Source organism: Epinephelus lanceolatus, chromosome 22 (genome assembly GCF_041903045.1).
Source record: "Epinephelus lanceolatus isolate andai-2023 chromosome 22, ASM4190304v1, whole genome shotgun sequence".
NCBI lineage: Eukaryota > Metazoa > Chordata > Actinopteri > Perciformes > Serranidae > Epinephelus > Epinephelus lanceolatus.
In genome coordinates, this window is record NC_135755.1 from 6,437,611 (window position 1) to 6,460,106 (window position 22,496).

At 40.9% G+C, this 22,496-nt stretch overlaps 1 protein-coding gene and 1 long non-coding RNA gene across 23 annotated transcripts in view; both read right to left on the minus strand.

The window, feature by feature from the left end:
- The window catches only part of LOC144459616 (protein NLRC3-like), an 87,629-nt gene that overhangs the window by 22,707 nt on the left and 42,426 nt on the right, over positions 1-22,496 (minus strand). For 10 of the 21 annotated variants that reach the window (XM_078163782.1, XM_078163789.1, XM_078163783.1 and 7 more), the window contains one exon: positions 16,497-16,670. The exons of 7 other annotated variants lie outside the window; for them this stretch is intronic. In XM_078163782.1, the coding sequence (XP_078019908.1) occupies positions 16,497-16,670 (174 nt within the window). Of the gene's footprint in view, positions 1-15,091; positions 15,241-16,496; positions 16,671-21,585; positions 21,682-22,496 lie in introns of those variants that run through there. 4 more of the 21 variants (XM_078163799.1, XM_078163795.1, XM_078163790.1 and 1 more) reach the window with 2 other exon arrangements.
- On the minus strand, positions 1,255-9,041 carry LOC144459650 (uncharacterized). Of its 2 annotated transcripts, XR_013488490.1 has the most exons (6): positions 8,662-9,041; positions 8,005-8,087; positions 5,435-7,870; positions 3,663-4,670; positions 3,033-3,125; positions 1,255-2,369 (listed from the first exon to the last, which is right to left on the minus strand). It is a non-coding gene; the product is annotated as an uncharacterized LOC144459650 (long non-coding RNA). The 2 variants fall into 2 exon arrangements; XR_013488489.1 differs by lacking the exon at positions 8,662-9,041 and having other exon boundaries at positions 8,005-8,189.

Sequence of the window (22,496 nt, forward strand, 5' to 3'; positions counted from 1 at the left end):
ATCCTGCCTTGTATCAACGCTTCAGGCTGCTGCTGGTGGTGTAATGGTGTGGGGGAGATTTTCTTAGTACCAACTGAGCATGGTTTAAACACCACAGCCTACCTGAGTATTGTTGCTGAGCGTGTCCATCCCTTTATGACCACAGTGTACCCATCTTCTGATGGCTACTTCCAGCAGGATAACGCACCATGTCACAAAGCTCACATCATCTCAAACATGACAATGAGTTCACTGTACTCCAATGGCCTCCACAGTCACCAGATCTCAGTCCAATAGAGAACCTTTGGGATGTGCTGGAACGGGAGATTCTCATCATGGATGTGCAGCCGACAAATCTGCAGCAACTGTGTGATGTCATCATGTCAATATGGACCAAAGTCTCTGAGGAATGTTTCCAGCTCCTTGTTGAGTCTATGACACCAAGAATTAAGGCAGCTCTGAAGGCAAGTGGCCGGTGTGTATATAGCTATGTAGATATGTGTGAATGTATTTGTACAGCATGATGTAGTTTGTCATAAGATCCCTGTAGTTCTGACTCACTATGCTGATGTTTATAGTATTTGCTTTTGTCTTGTTTCAGTGTTTTTACCGGTTTAAATCACCTGGTCCGTTTGTTTTGGAGAGGAAGAGACCTCTGTGGATAATATGGCTCACGGTAAAAACCTCATCAACAATGAACACTGAAGGAATTTCAGCTGGTTGCAATCTGCAATCATCACTGCTCAAAAAAATCATTTGTTGAATTTACTTAATCCAGTTATGTCAATCATTTCCACTAAGCTGAGTTGTGTTACATATAATTTAATATTATCATTAAGATGGCAATAATCAACATAGCCGGATTAGGCAATTACAACATTATTTGGTCAACTGGGATTTAATTAATAGGTCAGTGTCCAAATAATTAAAGTGACCAACATAAATTCAACAAAATGTTGTTTCTTTTGCTTTACTTAACTGTGTTGATTAATGCCAACATGACAATATTTCGTTATACTGACTTAACTCACTTATGTAAATGGAACTTAACTGTTGGATCTATATTACCCAACCGTATTTAGTAAGACCAATGAAACTATACTTTGTAGCTCCAACTTAACTGACTTCAATATGTGTGACAACCACTGGATTTTGTTTCACTTAACTGGTTTTCATTGTTCTAATGGCAGTAGTTTTAAGTGAACTTACTAAACCTGATTATGTCAACAATTTCCACACAGTGTAGTTGAGTAAATTCAAATCACACTACTTAAGTACTGTGGAAAAAACAAACATTTATTACCAATGCAACACAGCACCATCAATAACCAACCTGGTCAGCTGAGTATAAAATAATGGAAACATACAGACTGGTTTAGATCACCTTATCAATTAACATTTTCTTTCATTGTTCTTCACAGTGTTTTACAATGTTCATAAAAGAGTAAATAAGTAGAAAATAGTGTCCAGTTCACTCTTACAGTGAGCTACCTCAGTTGGCTATAACATAAGGATATGGCTGGTGATTTTCTATGTTCTAAAAAATAATAAATAATAAAACAAATTTCCTTTTTCTCTGCTGCTTCAACAGAGTTAAAAAAAACAAAAACATTTTCAAAATGGCAATACTTGTTTAAAGTCAACATGTCCTGCTAAATATATATCACAAATAGCAACTTAAAATGTTCACATTAATTTGGTGCCTATGAGTCTCGCTCTGTACTCTCAGTCTATCACCATATAACACTAATTTACTTTCTCTCACTGTCATATTCTTGCTACAACCCTTTCAATACATCTTATTGCCCTCTCATTCACACCCATCTCTTTGTCACACCCTCCATTTGTTGCTCTCCCCTTCTTTAACCAACTTAAATGAAACCTCTCTCTCGTAGTTGAACATTTTGAAAGTCTGTTAAAACATATTCAGACATCATTTCAAACTAAGACCATTAACAGTTCAAGGTGTGGATCCAAAAGTTTTGAAGGTGAAACCCAATGTCCGGGTTTTCCTCTGTGCCGTTTCAAGAGTATTCCACAGTCTTTGGTGCTCCACACTCTTCTTACAATGTCTTGTCTAAATTGTTCCTTCAAACAGTTTATTTTTTAGCACTTGAGCCTTTGTTGAGAGGTGGTTGCCATCCAGTTCCATCACAACTGTTTGTAGAACCTCAAATGTGTACCTTAGCTTTGTTGGGTAGCTCAAGTCCAACGAGGCCAAATAAAATGGCAACTGCATTTGCAATGTTACCAAGGTCATGAAGCACTTCCACACCTTCCATGATGATTCCAACATCTTCCAGGTCGTCTGTGGGTTCTGCACCTTCCTTCTTTATAGTGAAGACTCCCAGGATCGTCTGCTCCATAGTCTCCTGCTTGTCCTCAACATCCTTAAAAACAGAACAAATAAACCTTCAGCCAAAACACACACCAGGGAAAAACTTTCTTTAGCTGTGACGTCTATCCAGCTCCCAGATTACTATCCCTCAAAGAGTACATTTGGTGAAGCTTTTCTAGTTTTGACATTATCTGCTTTTGGTTTCTTAGTATCTGTTGTCAACCACAGATATGAAAAAAGCTTTACAAAAAGTTACATTTGAGAACTAAATAGCATCTTCCTCAAATTATACATTCAAACAGCATCCTACAAACTGCTGTTAATGTTAGTGAGAAGGGATTTGTACAACGCAAGCATAGCCGTTATCAATCTGTGCTGAGGGAAGCACGGCTGTGTTAAAGGATATGTCTGGCAATTTTCTATATTTCTCTTATTGTCAACAAATGTCATGTTTGGATCAAAACCAACAAGGATCTACTAACAGGTATTGTGAGTGTGCATCCAAAGCCTGATATAGCTTAGTCCTCTGTCTCATAGACATCCATTGTTGTCCAAAAACTATTAAAAACAACCCAATGAGTCACACTACTGCACTGGGTGACATGGTCCTTCATTGCCAAGAGGTTGGTCATGTTAGTTTGTTTAGAAACAGCTCCAAGAGTATAAACATCGATCACATGTTCAGTCTTTGAAAGCAGAGGCCAAAAAAACTTACAGTGTACTCCCTTATGAGGGTTTCAGGGTCTTCGTTGAGGTAAACAATTAGTGCTTTCAGTACGCAGGCTCTTCTTGTTTCAATGGCGTCATTCTGCAGCAAAGAACAAAGGCAACATGTAACAGGGGTTATATTATTATTGTATTGTGTTGTATCCTAGTATTGGCTAGTGGTGTTGAGAGTGAATTGGGTGCCCAGCAGAATCAGCAAACAGTCATCAACAGGACACAAATGATCATCCTAACATTCACTCACAAACTGATAACGTGAGGTCAGTTTGCATTTATAAAACCGTTAGCCCCAAATCCACACACAGAGAGGTATACAGTACATGTTAGTCATGTTAGTACATAGCAGTCTTCAGAGTAGGAAATTAAATGATGTTCTCTATTTCATGTGGAAATGAATATGCACTTATTACCAAGAATAAATATACAAGACATGTATTCATTGTGTCCTGAGGTGCACCAATTAAAGAGCATTTTAAGCAACTGTGCACAGCTGTCTGAACAAAAATGTCCTCCATCAACCAGATAATGTCTTCAATATTTTGTTGTGTGCACAATTAATACGACCTTTACACCCTTAAAATACTGATTTAGTTATCAACACAATACAATAATGACTGACCTCACGCTCAGAAAAGAGGGCTGGCCATCTTCTTTTGAAATCTGCAAGAACGGCTTGTCTTCAATCACCTCATGCCGCCTGTAAGCAAATGTCTGTTCCATTTTCTCCTTAACTACCTGTTGGTTGTTGTTCTTTTGCACTTCAGCCAATAGTGCCAGCCTCTCCTCCTCAAAGCTCGCTTTGGTTTGTCCTGTTGGATAGTCTGGACAGTAGTTTACCTCCGCTCTTCTAGGCTCCTTCACTTGATTTGGTGCTGTGCGTGTATCACTCTGTTTACGCTTGAAGGAGTCGACATTGAGCTCTCAACATCCAATGTTTCGCAACTTAGTGCGGTAGTTTGCCATTTTATATTTCACACTAATCTTCCACCCATAGAAGCCAGTAACAGAACCTTGCTCCCTTAAACATGGGTGCTTCTTCACAAGTGCTTCAGCAACTGCATCACATTCAGCACTTGAGGGATACGCTTTATATTTGATGAGTTGTGATGCCAAACATTCAAGGATGTCGGACTTCATTCTTGGACTAGGACTGAAGAGGGTACCATTACTTTGAAAGTCACTATTTGCACGCTGGAGTTGGATCTCTACATCATAGACAAACTCGGGCACAGGAAAGACGTCTGGCCATGGCTTACATCTGAGGGATGACGCCGACGATGACGACTCAGAAGATGAAAGCATGTCAGTGTCCACAGATGAAATGGAAATGGACTCATCCAGGCTGGATGTCCGTGGAGAGAGGCAAGAGCTACTTGTAGATGAGGCACTTTGGAGATAAATCACTTTGACAGTAGCCTTATTTTGAATGTCTGAGGTGCTTGTCAGGTTTATGAACTCATCAAAATCATTGTCCTTATATTGTAGTCTAAAGTCTCCTGACACCTCACATTGTCTCTTTATCTCACTGTTGAGTTCTTCAACAGAGTCTGGTCTTCCCAAGGGCAGGATAACTTTTGAAGAGTCATTCTCTCCAAGGATGATGCGAAGCACTGCTGAAGTAGCCATACTGGTCAACAGGTTATTGTGAAGAAAAGCAGAAGAAGAAAATGATTAAAAACCAGTCATCATTAATACAATTCCACTAAGTTGACAGTATCGGGTAATCATCAATACTAAAAAGCATCAAAGGCATTAAAAGTACTGGTTTAGAGTAAAGGAAGTATTCCTAAAACTGTTTAACTACAGACTGATCAGCACTGTGTCAACTTAGAACAGTTGTTGTTTTTAATAAAAGAGAAATTGTACACAACTTAAAAAGTTTAAAAATGTGATTTATCAGTATGTTTTTAAGACATTTTCTGAGTGCTATAAAAATAGCAATTTTGTTGCAGGTGTTCCTTTAAGAAAATAACATCAGACTCACAATGGGCAGTCGACCTAGTGCCTACATTACCCAAAATGCAACTGGACTTCATTCACTTGACAGTACAGATTGTGTGGTGTGCCAGTAGCAGCCAACGTAGCCTCCAGCAGAGATGAGGAGCGGGGAAAACAGAGGTCTTGTTCTTTTTTCTTTTTCTTTAGCTAGGTGCACTTCTTTTTAACTCCACCCCCAAGATATGTTTCATTTTCAAACTTGTAGTCTTCTGTCCCAGCAGATGCAGGCTCAAGTGACATCACTTCCCCCCCCGAGCCACAAAAGACTGGTACTCACTTTCGTGTGTAAAATCAGTTCAGCTCTCTCTTAATAGTTAGAATTCTATGTCTTATTTTACCCTCATTCCCATAATGACATTCAGTGAAACTCAAATAAAAATGAAGAATAATTACCAGACGTGTGTATGTATCTTTTAAGGGTAACCATTGGGAGAGTCCCACACTTGGAATCAACCAGGGGATAGTTGTCAGTCAGTTCATTTAACTCAGCCAACACGATCTCTCTTGCTGAAGATGACTGGAGCTCAAAAGCTCTGTAGTGCTCTCTGTACCATGAAGGTCATTTGCTGCATATGAAGATCAATGTGTTTTCCAATATACACATTTGGAGTACCTCTGCAAATGCAGGCAGTCCACTTACTGATCCATGCACAATAATCATTCCATTTCCATATTCTATGCCATTACTAGAGACACTCTGTGCCAGGGTAACTGTTGTGAGATCTGGGTGTTTCTGAGTTAGGTGAAGTGCTATGTCCTCTTTCATGACATCTACTGGAATTGTCGAGACGTGTGTCACTTCAAAGGCCGAGATTTTACACTCTAAATATGCCACAGACTCCTCACAGTGTACAGGTGCAACAACAAGCTCTGTAATATCTTTCAAGTCTAGAATCACTTTCCAAGCTGGCTCATCTTCAGGGATCAACTCCCCAATCATAAATGGCAATAACCTTAACAAACACCAATTTTCGTGGGCGTTGCCACCAATTGTTTTGCGATGCGCAAAATTATGTGGCACCAAATGAGGGCGATTTTTTTTGTTACCCCATTTGTATTGAAAGTTTTTAATGCGCTTATTGAGGTCTTCAAGCGTAAACAACTTCTTGGAAATAAGCACACCAAAGCACAGTGCAAGTTCAACTGGGACTATGCCCTCAGAAAGATCATGGACAGCATCAGGGGGATACCCTGATGTGACACAGAAGTGGGCAAGTCTCTCTGTGAAAATACACACTTTTTTCACACCAAAAAAGCTACCTCCTTTAGACTGTGCAGTATTTATATGGACTTGATGAAGCTCTTTGTTTCTGGGGATAAATGCACCTGATTTTACTTCTTTGACCTGAGTTTCTGCCCACTCAGCTGTGCAAAACCTACAGAAATATTGGCCCCCGAAACTCTCCATGAAGCCGGCTATTCCATGTGCCGCGAGGTTGTCTGACACCACACACTCAAGTGTCCCCTTCACAAATATACCCAGTTGTGAGACAAAAACACCCTGCTGCTCCAGAGTAACAAGGTCTTGGAGTAGTGGCTCAAATATTTTGTGATAGCCGTAAGTCTTCACATCATGGCTTTTACATAAAAGAGCTAGGTATATTGAGGCCAAAGAGGAGTGGCTGCCAGGAGGCAAATTTCCCAAAATCCAACAGACAGCACAAAGTTTGTGTGTTTTACGTGAAGTACCGAGGGGGTTACAAACTTCAAAATCATCTACATATAGACAGACAGAGATTCTTAATTCCTCCCCTGACAGAAAATCATTATTCTTGAAGTACTGGCCATCTTCAAAAAATCTATAATGTAGGTGGTCATTCACTATCTGTTGCTGTCTCCTCTGTTCAACAACCTTGCTGAGCACATCCTTTTGATTAAGTAGCTGATGTCAAAACTTTAGCAAAGGAACATACTGAAAACTTCTTTTAGCCTTTGCATCAAGTATATTCTGAACCGGATCAACCATGTTGAAATGATCTTTGTAATATTGCTTCCGCTTAAAAGCTGTGGCTAATGGTCCATCCTTTCCTAAAGCTTTTGACAGAGGGTTAGATGAACCAAGTGCACAGCCCAACTCTTTGATGAGCAACTGGTCAACTTGCAGGTTATGGTTATTGAAGAAATGAGCAAGAATGTTGTTAGTTACAGGCACCAGGGCAGAACTAATCAAAAGCTGCAACTCGTTTAGCAGCTCATCAACAGCAGAGCTTGGTACATGGAAACAGTTCTCCAATTTTAATAAAACAAATGCTAATTTCTGTTCTATAACTTTTAGCAAGTCATCTTTTTCTGGCACCAGTGCACCATCTTCAAGTTCGGCATCATCAAGAAACTCATCACTTTCTGTCAAACATGTATCTCCCAAAGTACAATTCAGTGAATCTGCAGAGACATTTTTCACAATTCCAGCTTTGAAATTGTTCAGTGTATATGTCTTGTGCTTTCTGTTCTTATGAGTTTGATATGTTCCATAAATATCTGTCTGAAAGGAACAATCATTAAACACACAACAAATGGTTTCATGTCTCTTCAGATGGCTGTTAACATGAGTAAAAAGTTCTCTCAATGAGGCAATGTCACTACGTGAACAATGATGGCAGTTAAATGTTGTGCAATCTACTGATCTTTGAGATGTCTGATCAATGTGTGATCTACACAGGTGACTCCCAAGGGCATTCCAAGTTTTAAAGGTGCATGGACAATTTGAATATGTGCATGGATAAGGGTGTCTGCGGCCAAAACGGCCATGTTTTAACCTGTAGTCCTTCAATAACTGATATCTTGTAGTCTCTTCTGCAGCACACTCTTTACACTTCCACATTCATGTTCCTGAAAATTAAACAAACAAAAAGAATCACTCATATATTAGTAGTACAGTAGTGTTAATCTTTAAGATACACACCGAGCCTTCATTATAATGTTAAATATTTCTGGTCATTAAATGGTGAGCCCATTGTACTTACCAGTACTTAAAGAGTCACAGATAAATGTAGAGCGTCCCTGCCCAGCCTTCAGACTCAGAGATGTTCTTCCAGGCAGAGATGTCCTGTAATAACACATTCACCGGACTTGTGGTTATAAAACAGAAACTATGTAGAACAAAGGCACTTTTAGTTTTACAAAAAAAAAAAATCTGTTGTCTCTAAAATGAGACACACTTGTAAAACTAAAGTTACTGGTTTAAAACTGCCTTTGAATTTTGCTATTCATGCTATGGATGAATGGCTGTCCAAAACTCACTTTGACTTTCTTGCCACAAAAACACACAAGACACGCACTGATTGTCCTCTGCATACTCTCAATGCAGAGATACAGCTGTCCATGGCATTAGCAGCATATGGATTATTTTGAATGTTGTATTAACAGATACTGTGTTTACAGGAATGTTATACTATCATCAGAACAAATCTGCAGCCTCCAACCTGACAAACATAACGCTGATACAGAAACACCAACATTTAAACCAAATGAAAGCACAAAAATCCATAGATTTGACCTGCTACAGCATCATTCATATCTGCTCTGTAACTATATTCTGTGATCTGCATTGAGAAACAAAGGAGTCTTGTTCTAACAGTGTCCTGCTTCATCTTCCATAGCTGGATGAAAAGTTCACACACCTTTACTGCTCCATGGAGTCCTCGCGCCGATGCCATGCTCGTGCCTCGTGCTCATATCCAGAGTGAAGTTCTGAGCGTGCGCAACGTCTTACGGGATACGGGAGCTCACCTAGGACTTTCTTAATGGACCGTTTGGATTGTGCAGTTCACTCAGCCCTGTTACGTTGCATCAAATCAAGCAGCTTTTGTGACTTTAACAAGTCTTACATTTAAGTTAAACTTGCTAAAGTGGACTAGGTTTAAAAAGCCAACACAGGTGTATTAATTAAGTTGGATATAGGTGCATTGATTTAATTCAACAACTCACAAAGTTCACTTTTTTGATAGATGCATTTAAGTCTTTAACACTGAACCTTTAAGATTAAAACTCAAAGAAAAACTTCAAATGTCCTCACAAGTCTGTTGTGGTCTGGCTGTGTCACAGGACACTGTGGAAGAAAATAAAACACAATGTGAATGGAACTGAAGTAATAAAACCAGCAAACAAACTGAGCCTGACAAACTCAAATTGATCATCAAAGAGTAAATGAATGTAGTCAGTGAACATTATTCCTCACTATGATAAGAACACCACTGAACTTGTAGCCACACGTGGCAGCAGCTGTCTGGAGGACGGTGTTTTTAGTTTAACATGAGCAAATCCTTTGTTCCTTTTTTCTCTGTGTGCTCACAATGTCCAAAAAAGCACAAAAGCAGAACATGTGAAGAGCGTCTGCACACTGCTCCCATTAACATATAGGTCTATTTCATAACATCAAGTGACGTTTCAAGTGTCAAACTCTTGAGACAAAGAATACACACACCTTCAAATACCTACGAGGCCAGGTCACCTGACTGCTCACCTGGTCCTGGTCTGGTGGGGAGTTATGAAGCACATGCACCCTCAGGTGTGGGGAGTCTGCTTCCTGGCGCCAGAAAGTCTGTAACAAACATTCAAATATTCAGTAATGCATTCATACAAGTCAAGTTTAGGAACTATCATCATTCATTTTTAGGCAACTGCATTTCAAATGTTGCCTCAAACTCACCTTTATCCACAACCTTGGTAAATTAATTCAGTATGAGAGTTACAATTCAAACATATGCAGTTTAATTATTTGGTGTGCTGCCTCTGATGGCCTTTGAACATGTAGGCTACAGTAGCTACAGGAAGTAGGAGGGACAGGACTTGTTGTTAGCATTTAGCTCCACTAGATGGCGCCACAGAGCCATTAAACTGCAGCAGCATCTCAGACGCAGTTTTTCAACAGGTTGATAAACTGAACTACATCAACAGGGATCTTTATAACTATGTGACTACGGATTTTAATGCTGTGTGACGTTCAGAGCCAGCAGCTCTTCCTCATACTCTGACCAACAACAGGAAGTGGCCATCTTAAATACCCATGATGCCGGCACAAGTCATGTGACATCATTAAATAAAAGTAAAGAATACATTATATATTACATGTATTCATCAATAACAGTCAGTTCATCAGAGATTACTAAAGAGACTGACACTAGAAGCATTTGTGTGCACAGTTTTAGGAGCTGTTTTTACATGTTTTGCATTTTCTAATTGCATTTTTAACATCATTTTGGTTGGAGGTCTAATGGTACATGTATGTATTTGTCCAAAACTCTTTAGTTTTTCTATCTTCTTTGGTTTAGTGTGCCGGCAATAATGAAGCGTCACCATCACGTGATCCAAGTAATTACTGTTGAATTAGCCTAATACACTCCAATAAGGTCCACGTCTTAGCATGTGTGGAACGTAAGTAACAGAGACAAGAGAAAGTTCACAGGACAGAGAGTGGTGGATGGTGCAGACCGTGTTCATTTGAAGTTAGGTCAAGTTATTTCTCTGGAAACACAAACATTTTATTAGGGCTGCATGATAATATGGGCACATCATCAGTACTGCTCCATATTGGCTTTAAAATGAACTATTTGAATCGGCCAACATGCTTTTTTATTTTGCACGATGAATGAATATCACATACAGTACAGGCCAAAAGTTTGGACACACCTTCTCATTCAATGCGTTTTCTTTATTTTCATGACTATTTACATTGTAGATTCTCACTGAAGGCATCAAAACTATGAATGAACACGTGGAGTTATGTACTTAACAAAAAAAGGTGAAATAACTGAAAACATGTTTTATATTCTAGTTTCTTCAAAATAGCCACCCTTTGCTCTGATTACTGCTTTGCACACTCTTGGCATTCTCTCCATGAGCTTCAAGAGGTAGTCACCTGAAATGGTTTTCCAACAGTCTTGAAGGAGTTCCCAGAGGTGTTTAGCACTTGTTGGCCCCTTTGCCTTCACTCTGCGGTCCAGCTCACCCCAAACCATCTCGATTGGGTTCAGGTCCGGTGACTGTGGAGGCCAGGTCATCTGCCGCAGCACTCCATCACTCTCCTTCTTGGTCAAATAGCCCTTACACAGCCTGGAGGTGTGTTTGGGGTCATTGTCCTGTTGAAAAATAAATGATGGTCCAACTAAACGCAAACCGGATGGGATGGCATGTCGCTGCAGGATGCTGTGGTAGCCATGCTGGTTCAGTGTGCCTTCAATTTTGAATAAATCCCCAACAGTGTCACCAGCAAAACACCCCCACACCATCACACCTCCTCCTCCATGCTTCACAGTGGGAACCAGGCATGTGGAATCCATCCGTTCACCTTTTCTGCGTCTCACAAAGACACGGCGGTTGGAACCAAAGATCTCAAATTTGGACTCATCAGACCAAAGCACAGATTTCCACTGGTCTAATGTCCATTCCTTGTGTTTCTTGGCCCAAACAAATCTCTTCTGCTTGTTGCCTCTCCTTAGCAGTGGTTTCCTAGCAGCTATTTGACCATGAAGGCCTGATTGGCGCAGTCTCCTCTTAACAGTTGTTCTAGAGATGGGTCTGCTGCTAGAACTCTGTGTGGCATTCATCTGGTCTCTGATCTGAGCTGCTGTTAACTTGCCATTTCTGAGGCTGGTGACTCGGATGAACTTATCCTCAGAAGCAGAGGTGACTCTTGGTCTTCCTTTCCTGGGTCGGTCCTCATGTGTGCCAGTTTCGTTGTAGCGCTTGATGGTTTTTGCGACTCCACTTGGGGACACATTTAAAGTTTTTGCAATTTTCCGCACTGACTGACCTTCATTTCTTAAAGTAATGATGGCCACTGGTTTTTCTTTAGTTAGCTGATTGGTTCTTGCCATAATATGAATTTTAACAGTTGTCCAATAGGGCTGTCGGCTGTGTATTAACCTGACTTCTGCACAACACAACTGATGGTCCCAACCCCATTGATAAAGCAAGAAATTCCACTAATTAACCCTGATAAGGCACACCTGTGAATGTTTTCAGTTATTTCACCTTTTTTTGTTAAGTACATAACTCCACATGTGTTCATTCATAGTTTTGATGCCTTCAGTGAGAATCTACAATGTAAATAGTCATGAAAATAAAGAAAACGCATTGAATGAGAAGGTGTGTCCAAACTTTTGGCCTGTACTGTACATTGAAGAGTACTGTATTTCATGTCTCCATCTGCTGGTGGGCCGTCACTATAAGAGCATGCATGTATAATATGATGTTAATTCCACCACAGAAGAGACTTGATGATCACTAAAATTAGCTGCTGAAGAGTGGATCGCTATCGGTTATCGGTCATTGGTCAAATGAGTTGTTACATATCGGCAAAAAAATCCAATATGGTGCATCCCTATCTTGAATGCATATACAAGGCTTCAGCCCTGCTAAAATATTCATCTTGTTTTACAGTTTTGATGCCTCCTCATGGGTGATAGCCGCGGCCAGAGGCATTATGTTTTTGGGTTGTCCTTCCATACGTCTGTCTGTACCAGCGTGTGTCCGTCAGTCCCATCCTTGTGAACGTAATATCTCAAGAATGCCTGAAGGGAGTGTCCTCAAATTTGGCACAAACGTCCACTTGGACTCAATAATTAATGAATTAAAATTTGTTGGTCAAAGGTCAAAGGTCACTGTGACCTTACAAAACATATGTTTGGCCATAACTAAAAATAATTCACAAGATAATTAAGACAAAATTTCACACAAATGTCCGACAGGATAAAATGATGATTTTTATATATCTCCAAAAGGTCAAAGGTCATGCCAGTGTAATGCAATCTGGGCAGTGAAGAAAACTCTCCCAGCAATCCGGGCTACCCTGCATGACATCATCAGTCAGTCAAACCCGCACCGGAGGATGGAGGCAAGAGCTATCAGTGCATTCATTGATGAGAAGTTTGTTTTGCATCTCATTCTGTTCCAGGATGTTTTCACAACAACCAAATTCATGTGGGATCAGCTGCAGTCCCCCAGTTTTGATCTGGTAGCAGCAGATGATCTGGCCCAGTCTGTAATCACTGCACTCTCAGAAAAGCGCACAGAGGACACATGGAAAGAAATCCGAAAGCAAGCAGAAGGCCTGTGTGGAAAGACAGGAATTGCAACACAGACGCCACCACGTGAGAGAAGACCGTCCCAAACAGCTCCACATCTGGAGGATTTTATTGTGGAGGCCCCGTTAGAAAGAGCACGCGTAGACGGCATGGACGACCTGAAAACACACTCTTTCTATCCTGTTATAGACAGGTTGTTAGTGGAGATGAAACGGCGCTTTTCAACAGATACAAATGATGTACTGAGAGGTGTGCCAGCCCTGTGTCCCAAACACACATCTCTCTGGACAAAACACGCATACTGCCCATGGCCCGTCATTATGGAATAAGTGAGGAGAACTTGTCTGCAGAGCTCCAGTTTGTTTGTGCCACAATAGGACGTGTTGTATCTATAGATGCATTATTAGTGTTAGGGCAGGAAGTGCGTTTGGCTTTAAACATGGGAACATTTGCAGTCTCTCCAACGTTGCTTCTGCGTCTTGGGAAGCCTCAGCGCCTTCCATACGGACAGCAGGGAACAAAATCCTTTTGGCATCTTCACAGGAGACTCAGACGTCGCTGCGCAGTTATATGTGAGCTCGTGTTAAAGCGTGAGAAAAAAAGGAATACTTGGCACATCTGTTTCCAAACAAGTGCGTAGGAGAGGGACGAGAAGAATACAACTTGTAGAAAAGACTCCCGCACACTGTCTCACTTGCAAAAATAATGATTTCAATGCTGCAACGTTTCGGTGACTAGACCTTCATCAGGCAAACAGTTGTGTAACAAAGAGAAGCCATCTTAAGTAGGAGTGGCTGTGAGTTTGACATTAGTCACATGACCCACGTGCAGTGGAAAGGCTAAATAACAAACATCAATTAGTGTAACAATCAACATTATACATAGAAAAAGAGGAATAAAGAAGTCAAATTAAAAACTGCACAGTGACAATCTTAAACACAGCCCAACAAGTTGAGATTAGATAGGTACGTTCTTGAGAATAAATGCTTAAGTCCTTATTGTTAACGTGCATTCTCTAAAAACATACATATCCAAATCTGGAAGGTACATTAAAAAATGAAGCTATAGGGGTTGTTTACATCAAGAATAAGCATCAACACACAAATAGGAAACTTGATAATAAATGCAACAAGGCCTCCACAATGTCACAGAGTAAAGATGACGTCAGACAATAGTCACATTACACTCCGCCCTACCAAGGCTGTATCCTATAAACTAAGTGGGTTCTGATCAAAACATCTGACTTCAGTGCTGTTAACCCTTTGTTGAACAGAGAGCGCCATCTAGTGGGCTCAGAAGATAAAGACAAAGCTTCATGAGGCTTCATTTGCTCATCACTACTTGTCGCCTACTTTACTTGAGTATTTCCATTTTCTGATACTTTATGGGCCACTTTTTACTCCACTACATCTCAGAGGGAAATATTGGACTTTTTACTCCACTATATTTATTTGATAACTTCAGTTACTTTGTAGATTATTAATACAAAATACCATCAACTAATAAATGATATTATTATAGATGAAACTATGCAGCAGTTTATAAAGTCATTAAAATGAGCTCCATCTTTACCAGCTGCAACATTAAAGTGATGAACACATGAATGCATCAATAATTATAATCCATAATATAAATGGAGCATTCTGCATAATGAGCACTTTAACTTTTGCTACTTTAAGTGTATTTTGATGCTGATACTTTTGTACTTTTACTCTAGTAACATTTTGAATAAAGAACCAGTAATGGAGTATTTTTATAGTGTGGATATACTATTTTCACTTACAGTAAAAGATGTGAATACTGTGAGCACTGGAAATATGGAACAGTATTCTGATGATTTAATGCTAAAATGTGGGTGCACCGTCATGAAACCAAAAAATATAAAGTTCTTCCTTTTGGATTGGAACGTCAATTAATGTTTAAGGAGCATCAAATTATCTCCATCTACTGGTGACTAAAAGTAACTACAACAACACTGTGTTTAAAACACACAATAACAACAAAGTACAACAGTTGACAAAAGTCCTTTTGTAGCATTTATTTGAATCACCTCACTATTATACAGTATATATATACACACACACACTCACACAGACACACAGAGACACACAAACTGATGCTGCTGCTTCAACGTCTCTGGATCATCAGCTGATCCTCTTTAGAGTTGGTCACCATCTGATGAGAGAAGAAGACGAGAAGTTATAAAGCAGCTGTCAGTCAGTGATGCAGCACATCCAGTATAAAGACCAGTAGGGACTTCCTGTTCAGAGCAGAGTGGAGCGGCTGTGTAGCGTAGTCGGCTTCCTTCCAGCTCTCATGTTAACGTGTTGGAGTGAACACACTGAGCTGGAAGCTCACAGACCTGCAGAGACTTTGGGCATCAAGTCTGTTTACTCTGCAGATTTCACTCAAGTACACAGTGGAAATAAACTGCTGAGAGTCCTGAACGCATCATGGCTGCACAAACAGAGGGATTCACTTTAATGATGGATTTACTGAGTCTGTTAGAACAAATGACTGATGGACAGATATATCATGTTAAATGTTCTACATGTTCATCCAAAGACTGAACAGCAACACATCAGCTGTGATTACTGGACTTCAGCAGAGCTTCTGCTCTGTATAAAGAACACATGGTTACTAAATGTAATGATGGTTCTATAAAATAAGAGCCAGTGATTTGTAGGCTTCAGTCAGACTGATCTCAGAGCTGTGACAAAGATGAAGACAACAAACACTTTAAAGAGGACATATTATGCTCATTAACAGCTTCATATTTGGATTCTGGGTTTCTACTACAACCTGTTTACATGCTTTAATGTTCAAACTAGAATTACCGCCTCATAGTTGTTTGCCTTATAAAGAAATCTTAGCTTCAGTAGAAAAAGCCGTTGAACACAGGGTATTCACAACAGTCTGAAGTCTGAGGTTTTTGTTCACAGGGATTACTTTTACATACATTTACCTCATTATCTGAAACTTTGGCCACATTTAATACCAACATCCTTCATTGTAACACTATAGGCTATATAAAACACACACACAGAAACAGGAAAGCATAACAGGTCCCATGTTATCAAGGTCAGATTTGATGGTGTGACAGTTTGATGAAGGAGGACAGCTGTCTCTATACATGTTGTGATGCTGTCAGCTGTAATCCAGCTTCACTTCCTGTAGACATGAACACAACAACAGTCGTCTTCACATCAACTTAAACACATGATCTCAACAAGCTTCTCTCTGATCTGATTGGCTGACTGTTCTCTCTGTCTGTCTCTCTGTCCTCTCCTGAAGACTGTCACCATTCCCCTCTTTGAGCCACTGAGAAGGTCTGAGGTTTACAGGAAGTACTGGATCTTTGCTCTGATACTAACTGTGTTTAATATAATACTGCTGAAACCAGCATGGACCCACTCCAACCGTCTACTGACCTCAGAGTCTCCAGTTTACAGTGTGGACTCTTCTTCAGATCACACAGCAGCTTCATGTCTGAATCCTGCAGGTTGCTGAAGCTCAGGTCCAGCTCTCTCAGATGGGAGGGGTTGGACTTCAGAGCTGAGGCCAGATAAACACAGCTGATCTCTGACAAATCGCACCACCTCAGTCTGAATAAAGAATAAATGATGTAGATAGAAATCATTAATAAAACAATCAGATGTGTTCAGGTGTTAAATGTGTAGCTCAACATTACTATGTCCTGATCAATGAGCTTTGCTCTAAACTGAGTAGAGTGACTTTGTCATTGTGTTATTGTGCTGATCCCAACAGGATGCAGGTTAAAGACTGGAAAATACAAAAAGTGAAAAACAGCTCTCATAAATATCATTGACAACGTGCTGCTACTTCAATAAAGATGTAGTGACTTCACCTCTTAAACTCTGACAGCTCCACCAGTGGCTCCATCATCACTAACTCATGTTGTGCAGCCAAACACAAATCACTTATTTAAAGAATCATGAGGGTAAATTTAAGTTGAAATCAAGTGTTTAAAGCAGGGCTGCTCAATTACAAATTCAACTGGGCCGGATTTTAAACCAGAAAATGTTGATGGGCCAGACATTTTCAGCAGCAGGCAACCTATTGGAAACTTTTTTGTTTTAGCTATTGGTGATGACACATTTCTAAACAGGTGCAAATTACTGTAGTAAAAGTAACAATGTTTTTAGTGTCACATTAGAAATGATAAAAAAAAGTAGTCACATATCTGACAGAGGAACATCACATAATGCAGAAACAGAATAAAGAAGAGCTGTCAATGCACAGAAGCATAACAAGTGACATTAACAGTAACTAATAAAACACTCTATCTCTCTAACACACACACACACACACACACACACACACACACACTTCCTGACGTTTACCTTTAAGGTCAAGTGTTTATGAAAATACACAGGATATAGTTTTATACAGTCTATGGCAGCAACAGTCATGTTAACAACAACAAAGTCACTATATAAACTCAATAATATCTCACTGGAAACAAACCTAACATGTCAATAAAATAAATATTACTCCTGACATCACAACACTGAGTTACGTTATATAAGCATGAAGAACAGACATCAGTATCAGTCATTCATCCTGCTCTCTGTCCCACCTCTACTGAGGACACTCACTGTCCACAGGTAGGCTGTCTCAGGTACATTTTAAGATAAGTGACAAACTAAGTTAAACAGACTACATACAGACAGCTTTCATTTTAGTTTGCTTTAACTATTTGCTATTGGTCCCACTAGTGTGATGTGCTTGTGTAAAATGTGATTGTAAACCATAACGGCGGTGAATGAGGGACAGAGCAGATTAAAATATGTCTTTCTACATGCTGAACACGTGTGTTGATAAAGCACTGGCTTTTTACTCCTCAAGGTTTTATTGAGTCTGCAGCATGATGATACATGAAACCAAAACTTTACAAAGTAACAATGAAAGAGACGATAACAGCGGAGCTTATTAGTACTACAGTCTTGATTCATTTTGCCCCGGGCTGTTTAATACAGAGTCTCCACACCAATCCCTACCCAGCCACTCTGAGGTTGCTTCTGCTCCTGATATAGCCTGCAGGCCGCCAACTGAATAGGCCTGCTTTAAAGGTTAGGAGTGAATTTTCAACTCAGTTTTTCTTCTTAAATTAAAGTTATACTATGCAGGATTGTTGCTTACAGTTTGTAAACACACTTGCCAGTGAAAGTGAAAGTAAAAGCCAACCCCAGATTCATTCTTATTTGGCATTTCTTCTCACTATATTTGTGTTTTCAGGTGTTGTATCTCTTTGATTCCTGCTGCTTACAGTCTGGCATCTGGTCCCCACCTTTTTATAAAGCCCTGAGCTCACCTAACACAGGCAGAGGGCAGAGTCTCTGCAGATAAATACACCAGCACACACTGAGAGTGGCTCATAAGCAAGGGCGGACTGGCCATCGGGAGTACCGGGAGATTTCCCAGTGGGCCGCTGGGTCAGTGTGGGCCGGTACAGCCGGAGGAAAAAACAACAACTTTAGGCGCAGTTGGGCTGGCCTTTAATATGATAACCAATGTTCACAGTTTCTCTAGTAGTGTTTGGCTCATCATCTTTGGCCCATGTGGGTGTGTCACACCCCTTTCACCTCGTTGTTGAGCTGTTGGCCAATCACAGCCGAGGGCTGAGGGCCACGGGCTGTCCCGTCCTCCTTCTGCATCAATCAATCAATCAATCAATTAATCAATCAATCAATCAATCAACCAATCAATCACGCAGAAGTCATGGTGAAGAAAAACATGGAGAAGAAGCACAAGGGAGGCGCAGAGAAGATTAGGGGAAAAAAGAGACAGGCATTGCTGCAAATGCTGCAAAATGTCAGAAACTGAAAACCCTGTTTTCTGCTGCTGGACCATCCTCTGCAGCATCAGCAGCAGCACCTGTGGGTGATGCAACTCAGGTAAGGCGGCTGTAATGGGATCATTTTTTTGCTAGCTTGCTAACTTGTAGCACAGCGCGTGTAGTTTGCTTTTTGCTGTCAGAACGTCATTACTGTGTACAGACTAGAGCCAGACAGGGCTCAGTGGCATTAGTCAACATGGTTAAGTAGTTAATAAAGTAACGTTAGTAACATCTGATCTATCATTATCTCTTGTGTATTCCCCTTAAAGCTGCTGAGGTAAATGCAGCTCTGCTGTCTTAATTACTTTGCTAATTCATCAACATTAAAATGTCATTTTTTCCTTTTTGTGTGGGCATTGTTGGACAATATATAGAAATTGAGACAGTCTAGTACATGCACTGCCAAGGGGAAAATGTAATGTATTGTTCTTAGTGTATTATTCACAGTCAGATTATAAAACTTAAGCTGGACTTTTTCACTATTTAAGAGCATTTGATTGTGCTTATCTGAGGCACCATCTATAGGTTAATGTGTTCAACATTTTTCTATAGAACATAAATGAAATTGAAATATTCTGACAGTAATGTTCCTGCATATTTAAAATATTAAATATCAAACAACATGATGTAGCAAAATGTTCCTCAATACATGGAAGTGAACTTTGACATTTCAAGTACATTTACTATATGTTAACAGTTAGTAGGGCTACAGAATAATATGTTCACTCAAGCCTACATAAAATAAACTTAATGCTCACTCAGATTATGTGTTCTGTTAGTGTATACTTTTCAACATCTTCTCCTTTCACAACACTTGGAATGTTTTGGATGAATTAAAGCCTCTTTCTTTTAGAAGCATTCAGAAGAGACCATCACAGCCTTTTACTAACCTTTACTAAACCTGGTTTAGGGAGGGACCATTGTGTACTTGGGAATGATACACATATAGTACATTACATTACACAGTGCACTTTTTCACCTGTGTTTACTTATCAATCAAAACACTGTTTTTCCATTACCTATATTACTGTTTATTGTAATCAGAGGTCGACCGATTAATCGATGAATCGGGCCGGTCTAACGCCATTTTGAGGTAATCGGCTCAGACTGATTCCTGTGCTCACGAGACCGATGACCAGAAGAGAAACCTTAACACAGTGTTAAACTGTTGCACAATGTTGGTGTTCTTGAACGTGCCCTTAACACTGACGTCGTAGGCTACACACAGGTGCAGCAGAGCAGACTGTTTCTCCGTCTCTCTTCTCTCTGTTATTCACGTGTAGTGTTGCTGCTGCCATCATAAACAGACTGGAATACTGAGCAACTCACGCCAGTCAAACGCAACTGAAGGCTGTGTGTATCTCCAACATGTTGACCAGTTTCACTGGTGTTTGCAGTGTAGTAGAAAATGCACTGGAGACGGTGAAAGCAACACGCAACAAGTGCCCGTGAGGTGTGGGGCTTATTACAGCTCAACCAGGACAAAACTGAAGTTTTAATCATCGGCCCTGAGTTAACACGGAGACGCTAATGCATGCTTTTATCTCCAGTCGTATTGATTACTGTAATGCCCTGCTTTCTGGTCTTCCCAAAAAAAGTATCTCAGGCCTACAACTTTTACAAAACTCTGCTGCACGCGTGCTGACGAAGACCAGAAGGCAGGCCCACATTACACCTGTTTTAAAATCACTGCATTGGCTCCCCGTGTCTTTCAGGATTGATTTTAAGGTTCTTTTAATGGTTTTTAAATGTCTTAATGGTCTTGGGCCTTCTTATCTTACAGAATTGCTTGTATCCTATGAACCCTCGCGGACCCTCAGGTCCTCCGGCACTGGCCTCTTAATTATTCCTAAAGTCAGAACACGTGCTCAAGGTGAGGCATCTTTCCAGTATTATGGCCCCCGTCTGTGGAATGGCCTGCTGGAGGACCTTAGGGCTGCAGAGAATGGTGATATTTTTAAGAGCAGACTCAAGACCTACCTATTTAATCAGGCTTTTAACTAATATTTTTCTTAGTTTACTAATGTTTTATTGTCATTGACACTTTTAGTTAGGCTTTAACATCACTCTTAGTCTTTTACTGATGTTTTAATGTCATTTTTAGTCTTTTACTGAGGTTTTAATATGATTCTTAGTCTTTTATTGATGTTTTATGTTATTCTTAGTTTTACTGTAGTCTTAATTGTTATTTCTTCCATCTATTGTTTACCGTTTAATATTATATTTTAATCTTATTTTTAGTTTTTAACTCCAGTGTTTCCTCAGTGGGGGGCCTCTGCACTGGGGGCTGTGATTGGCCCTGGCTGCTCTGATGCTGCCTCGTGGCAGGGTTGGGGGGGTCTGCACTCTGCCTTCATGGCGGTGGTGTGGGCCCCTCCATCTTTTTAACCTTGTAAAGCACTTTGTGCTACATTTATGTATGAAAAGTGCTTTATAAATAAAGATTGATTGATTGACTGATTGATTATGTTTGCTAATCAGGGAAGCACCGCGGGTACTCGTATAACGAGTTTGAGTTGCTTTGAAATGCACATTCACCGTCTCCAGTGCATTTTCTAATTGCCTATACTGAACACAAATATAAAGGGCTAAGTGCTAGGAGTTCTCCGTTATTCACGTGTAGAATTGGCGATGCAGTCATCATAAAGGGGCTGGAATACCTTGTCAACATGTTGGAGATACACACAGCCTTCAGTTGCGTTTGACTGGCGTGCGTTGCTCAGTATTCCAGTCTGTTTATGATGGCAGCAGCAACACTACACGAGAGAGGGAGAGAGAGGGAGTGAAAAAGGTGAGACGGAGAGAGAGAGAGGGGATGGAGGGAGAGAGGAGGAGTGAAAAAGAAAGGGTGAGAGAGAGAGAAAGAGGGTGAGAGGGAGAGAGAGAAAGGATGGAGGGAGAGAGGGGGAGTGAAAAAGAAAGGGTGAGAGGGAGAGAAAGAGGGTGAGAGGGAGCGAGGGGGAGAGAAAGAGGGTGAGAGGGAGAGGGGGGAGAGAAAGAGAGTGAGAGGGAGAGGGGGGAGAGAAAGAGGGTGAGAGGGAGACAGGGGGAGGGAGAGAAAGAGGGCGGGAGAGAGAGAGTGAGAGAAAGAGAGTGAGAGGGAGAGGGGGGAGAGAAAGAGGGTGAGAGGGAGAGAGGGGGAGAGAAAGAGAGTGAGAGGGAGAGGGGGGAGAGAAAGAGGGTGAGAGGGAGAGAGGGGGAGAGAAAGAGAGTGAGAGGGAGAGAGAGAGAGAGGGAGAGAAAGAGGGTGGGAGGGAGAGAGGGGGAGAGAAAGAGGGTGAGAGGGAAAGGGGGAGAGAAAGAGGGTGAGAGGGGGAAAGAAAGAGGGTGGGAGGGAGAGAGAGGGAGAGAAAGAGGGTGGGAGAGAGGGGGAGAAAGATGGTGGGAGGGAAAAAGAGAGAGAGAGAGAGAGAGGGAGAAAGAGGGAGAGAAAGAGGGTGGGAGGGGGGGAGAGAAAGAGGGTGGGAGGGAGAGAAAGAGGGTGGGAGGGGGAGAGAGAGAGGGTGAGAGGGAGAGGGGGAGAGAAAGAGGGTGAGAGGGAGAGAGAGGGAGAGAAAGAGGGTGGGAGGGA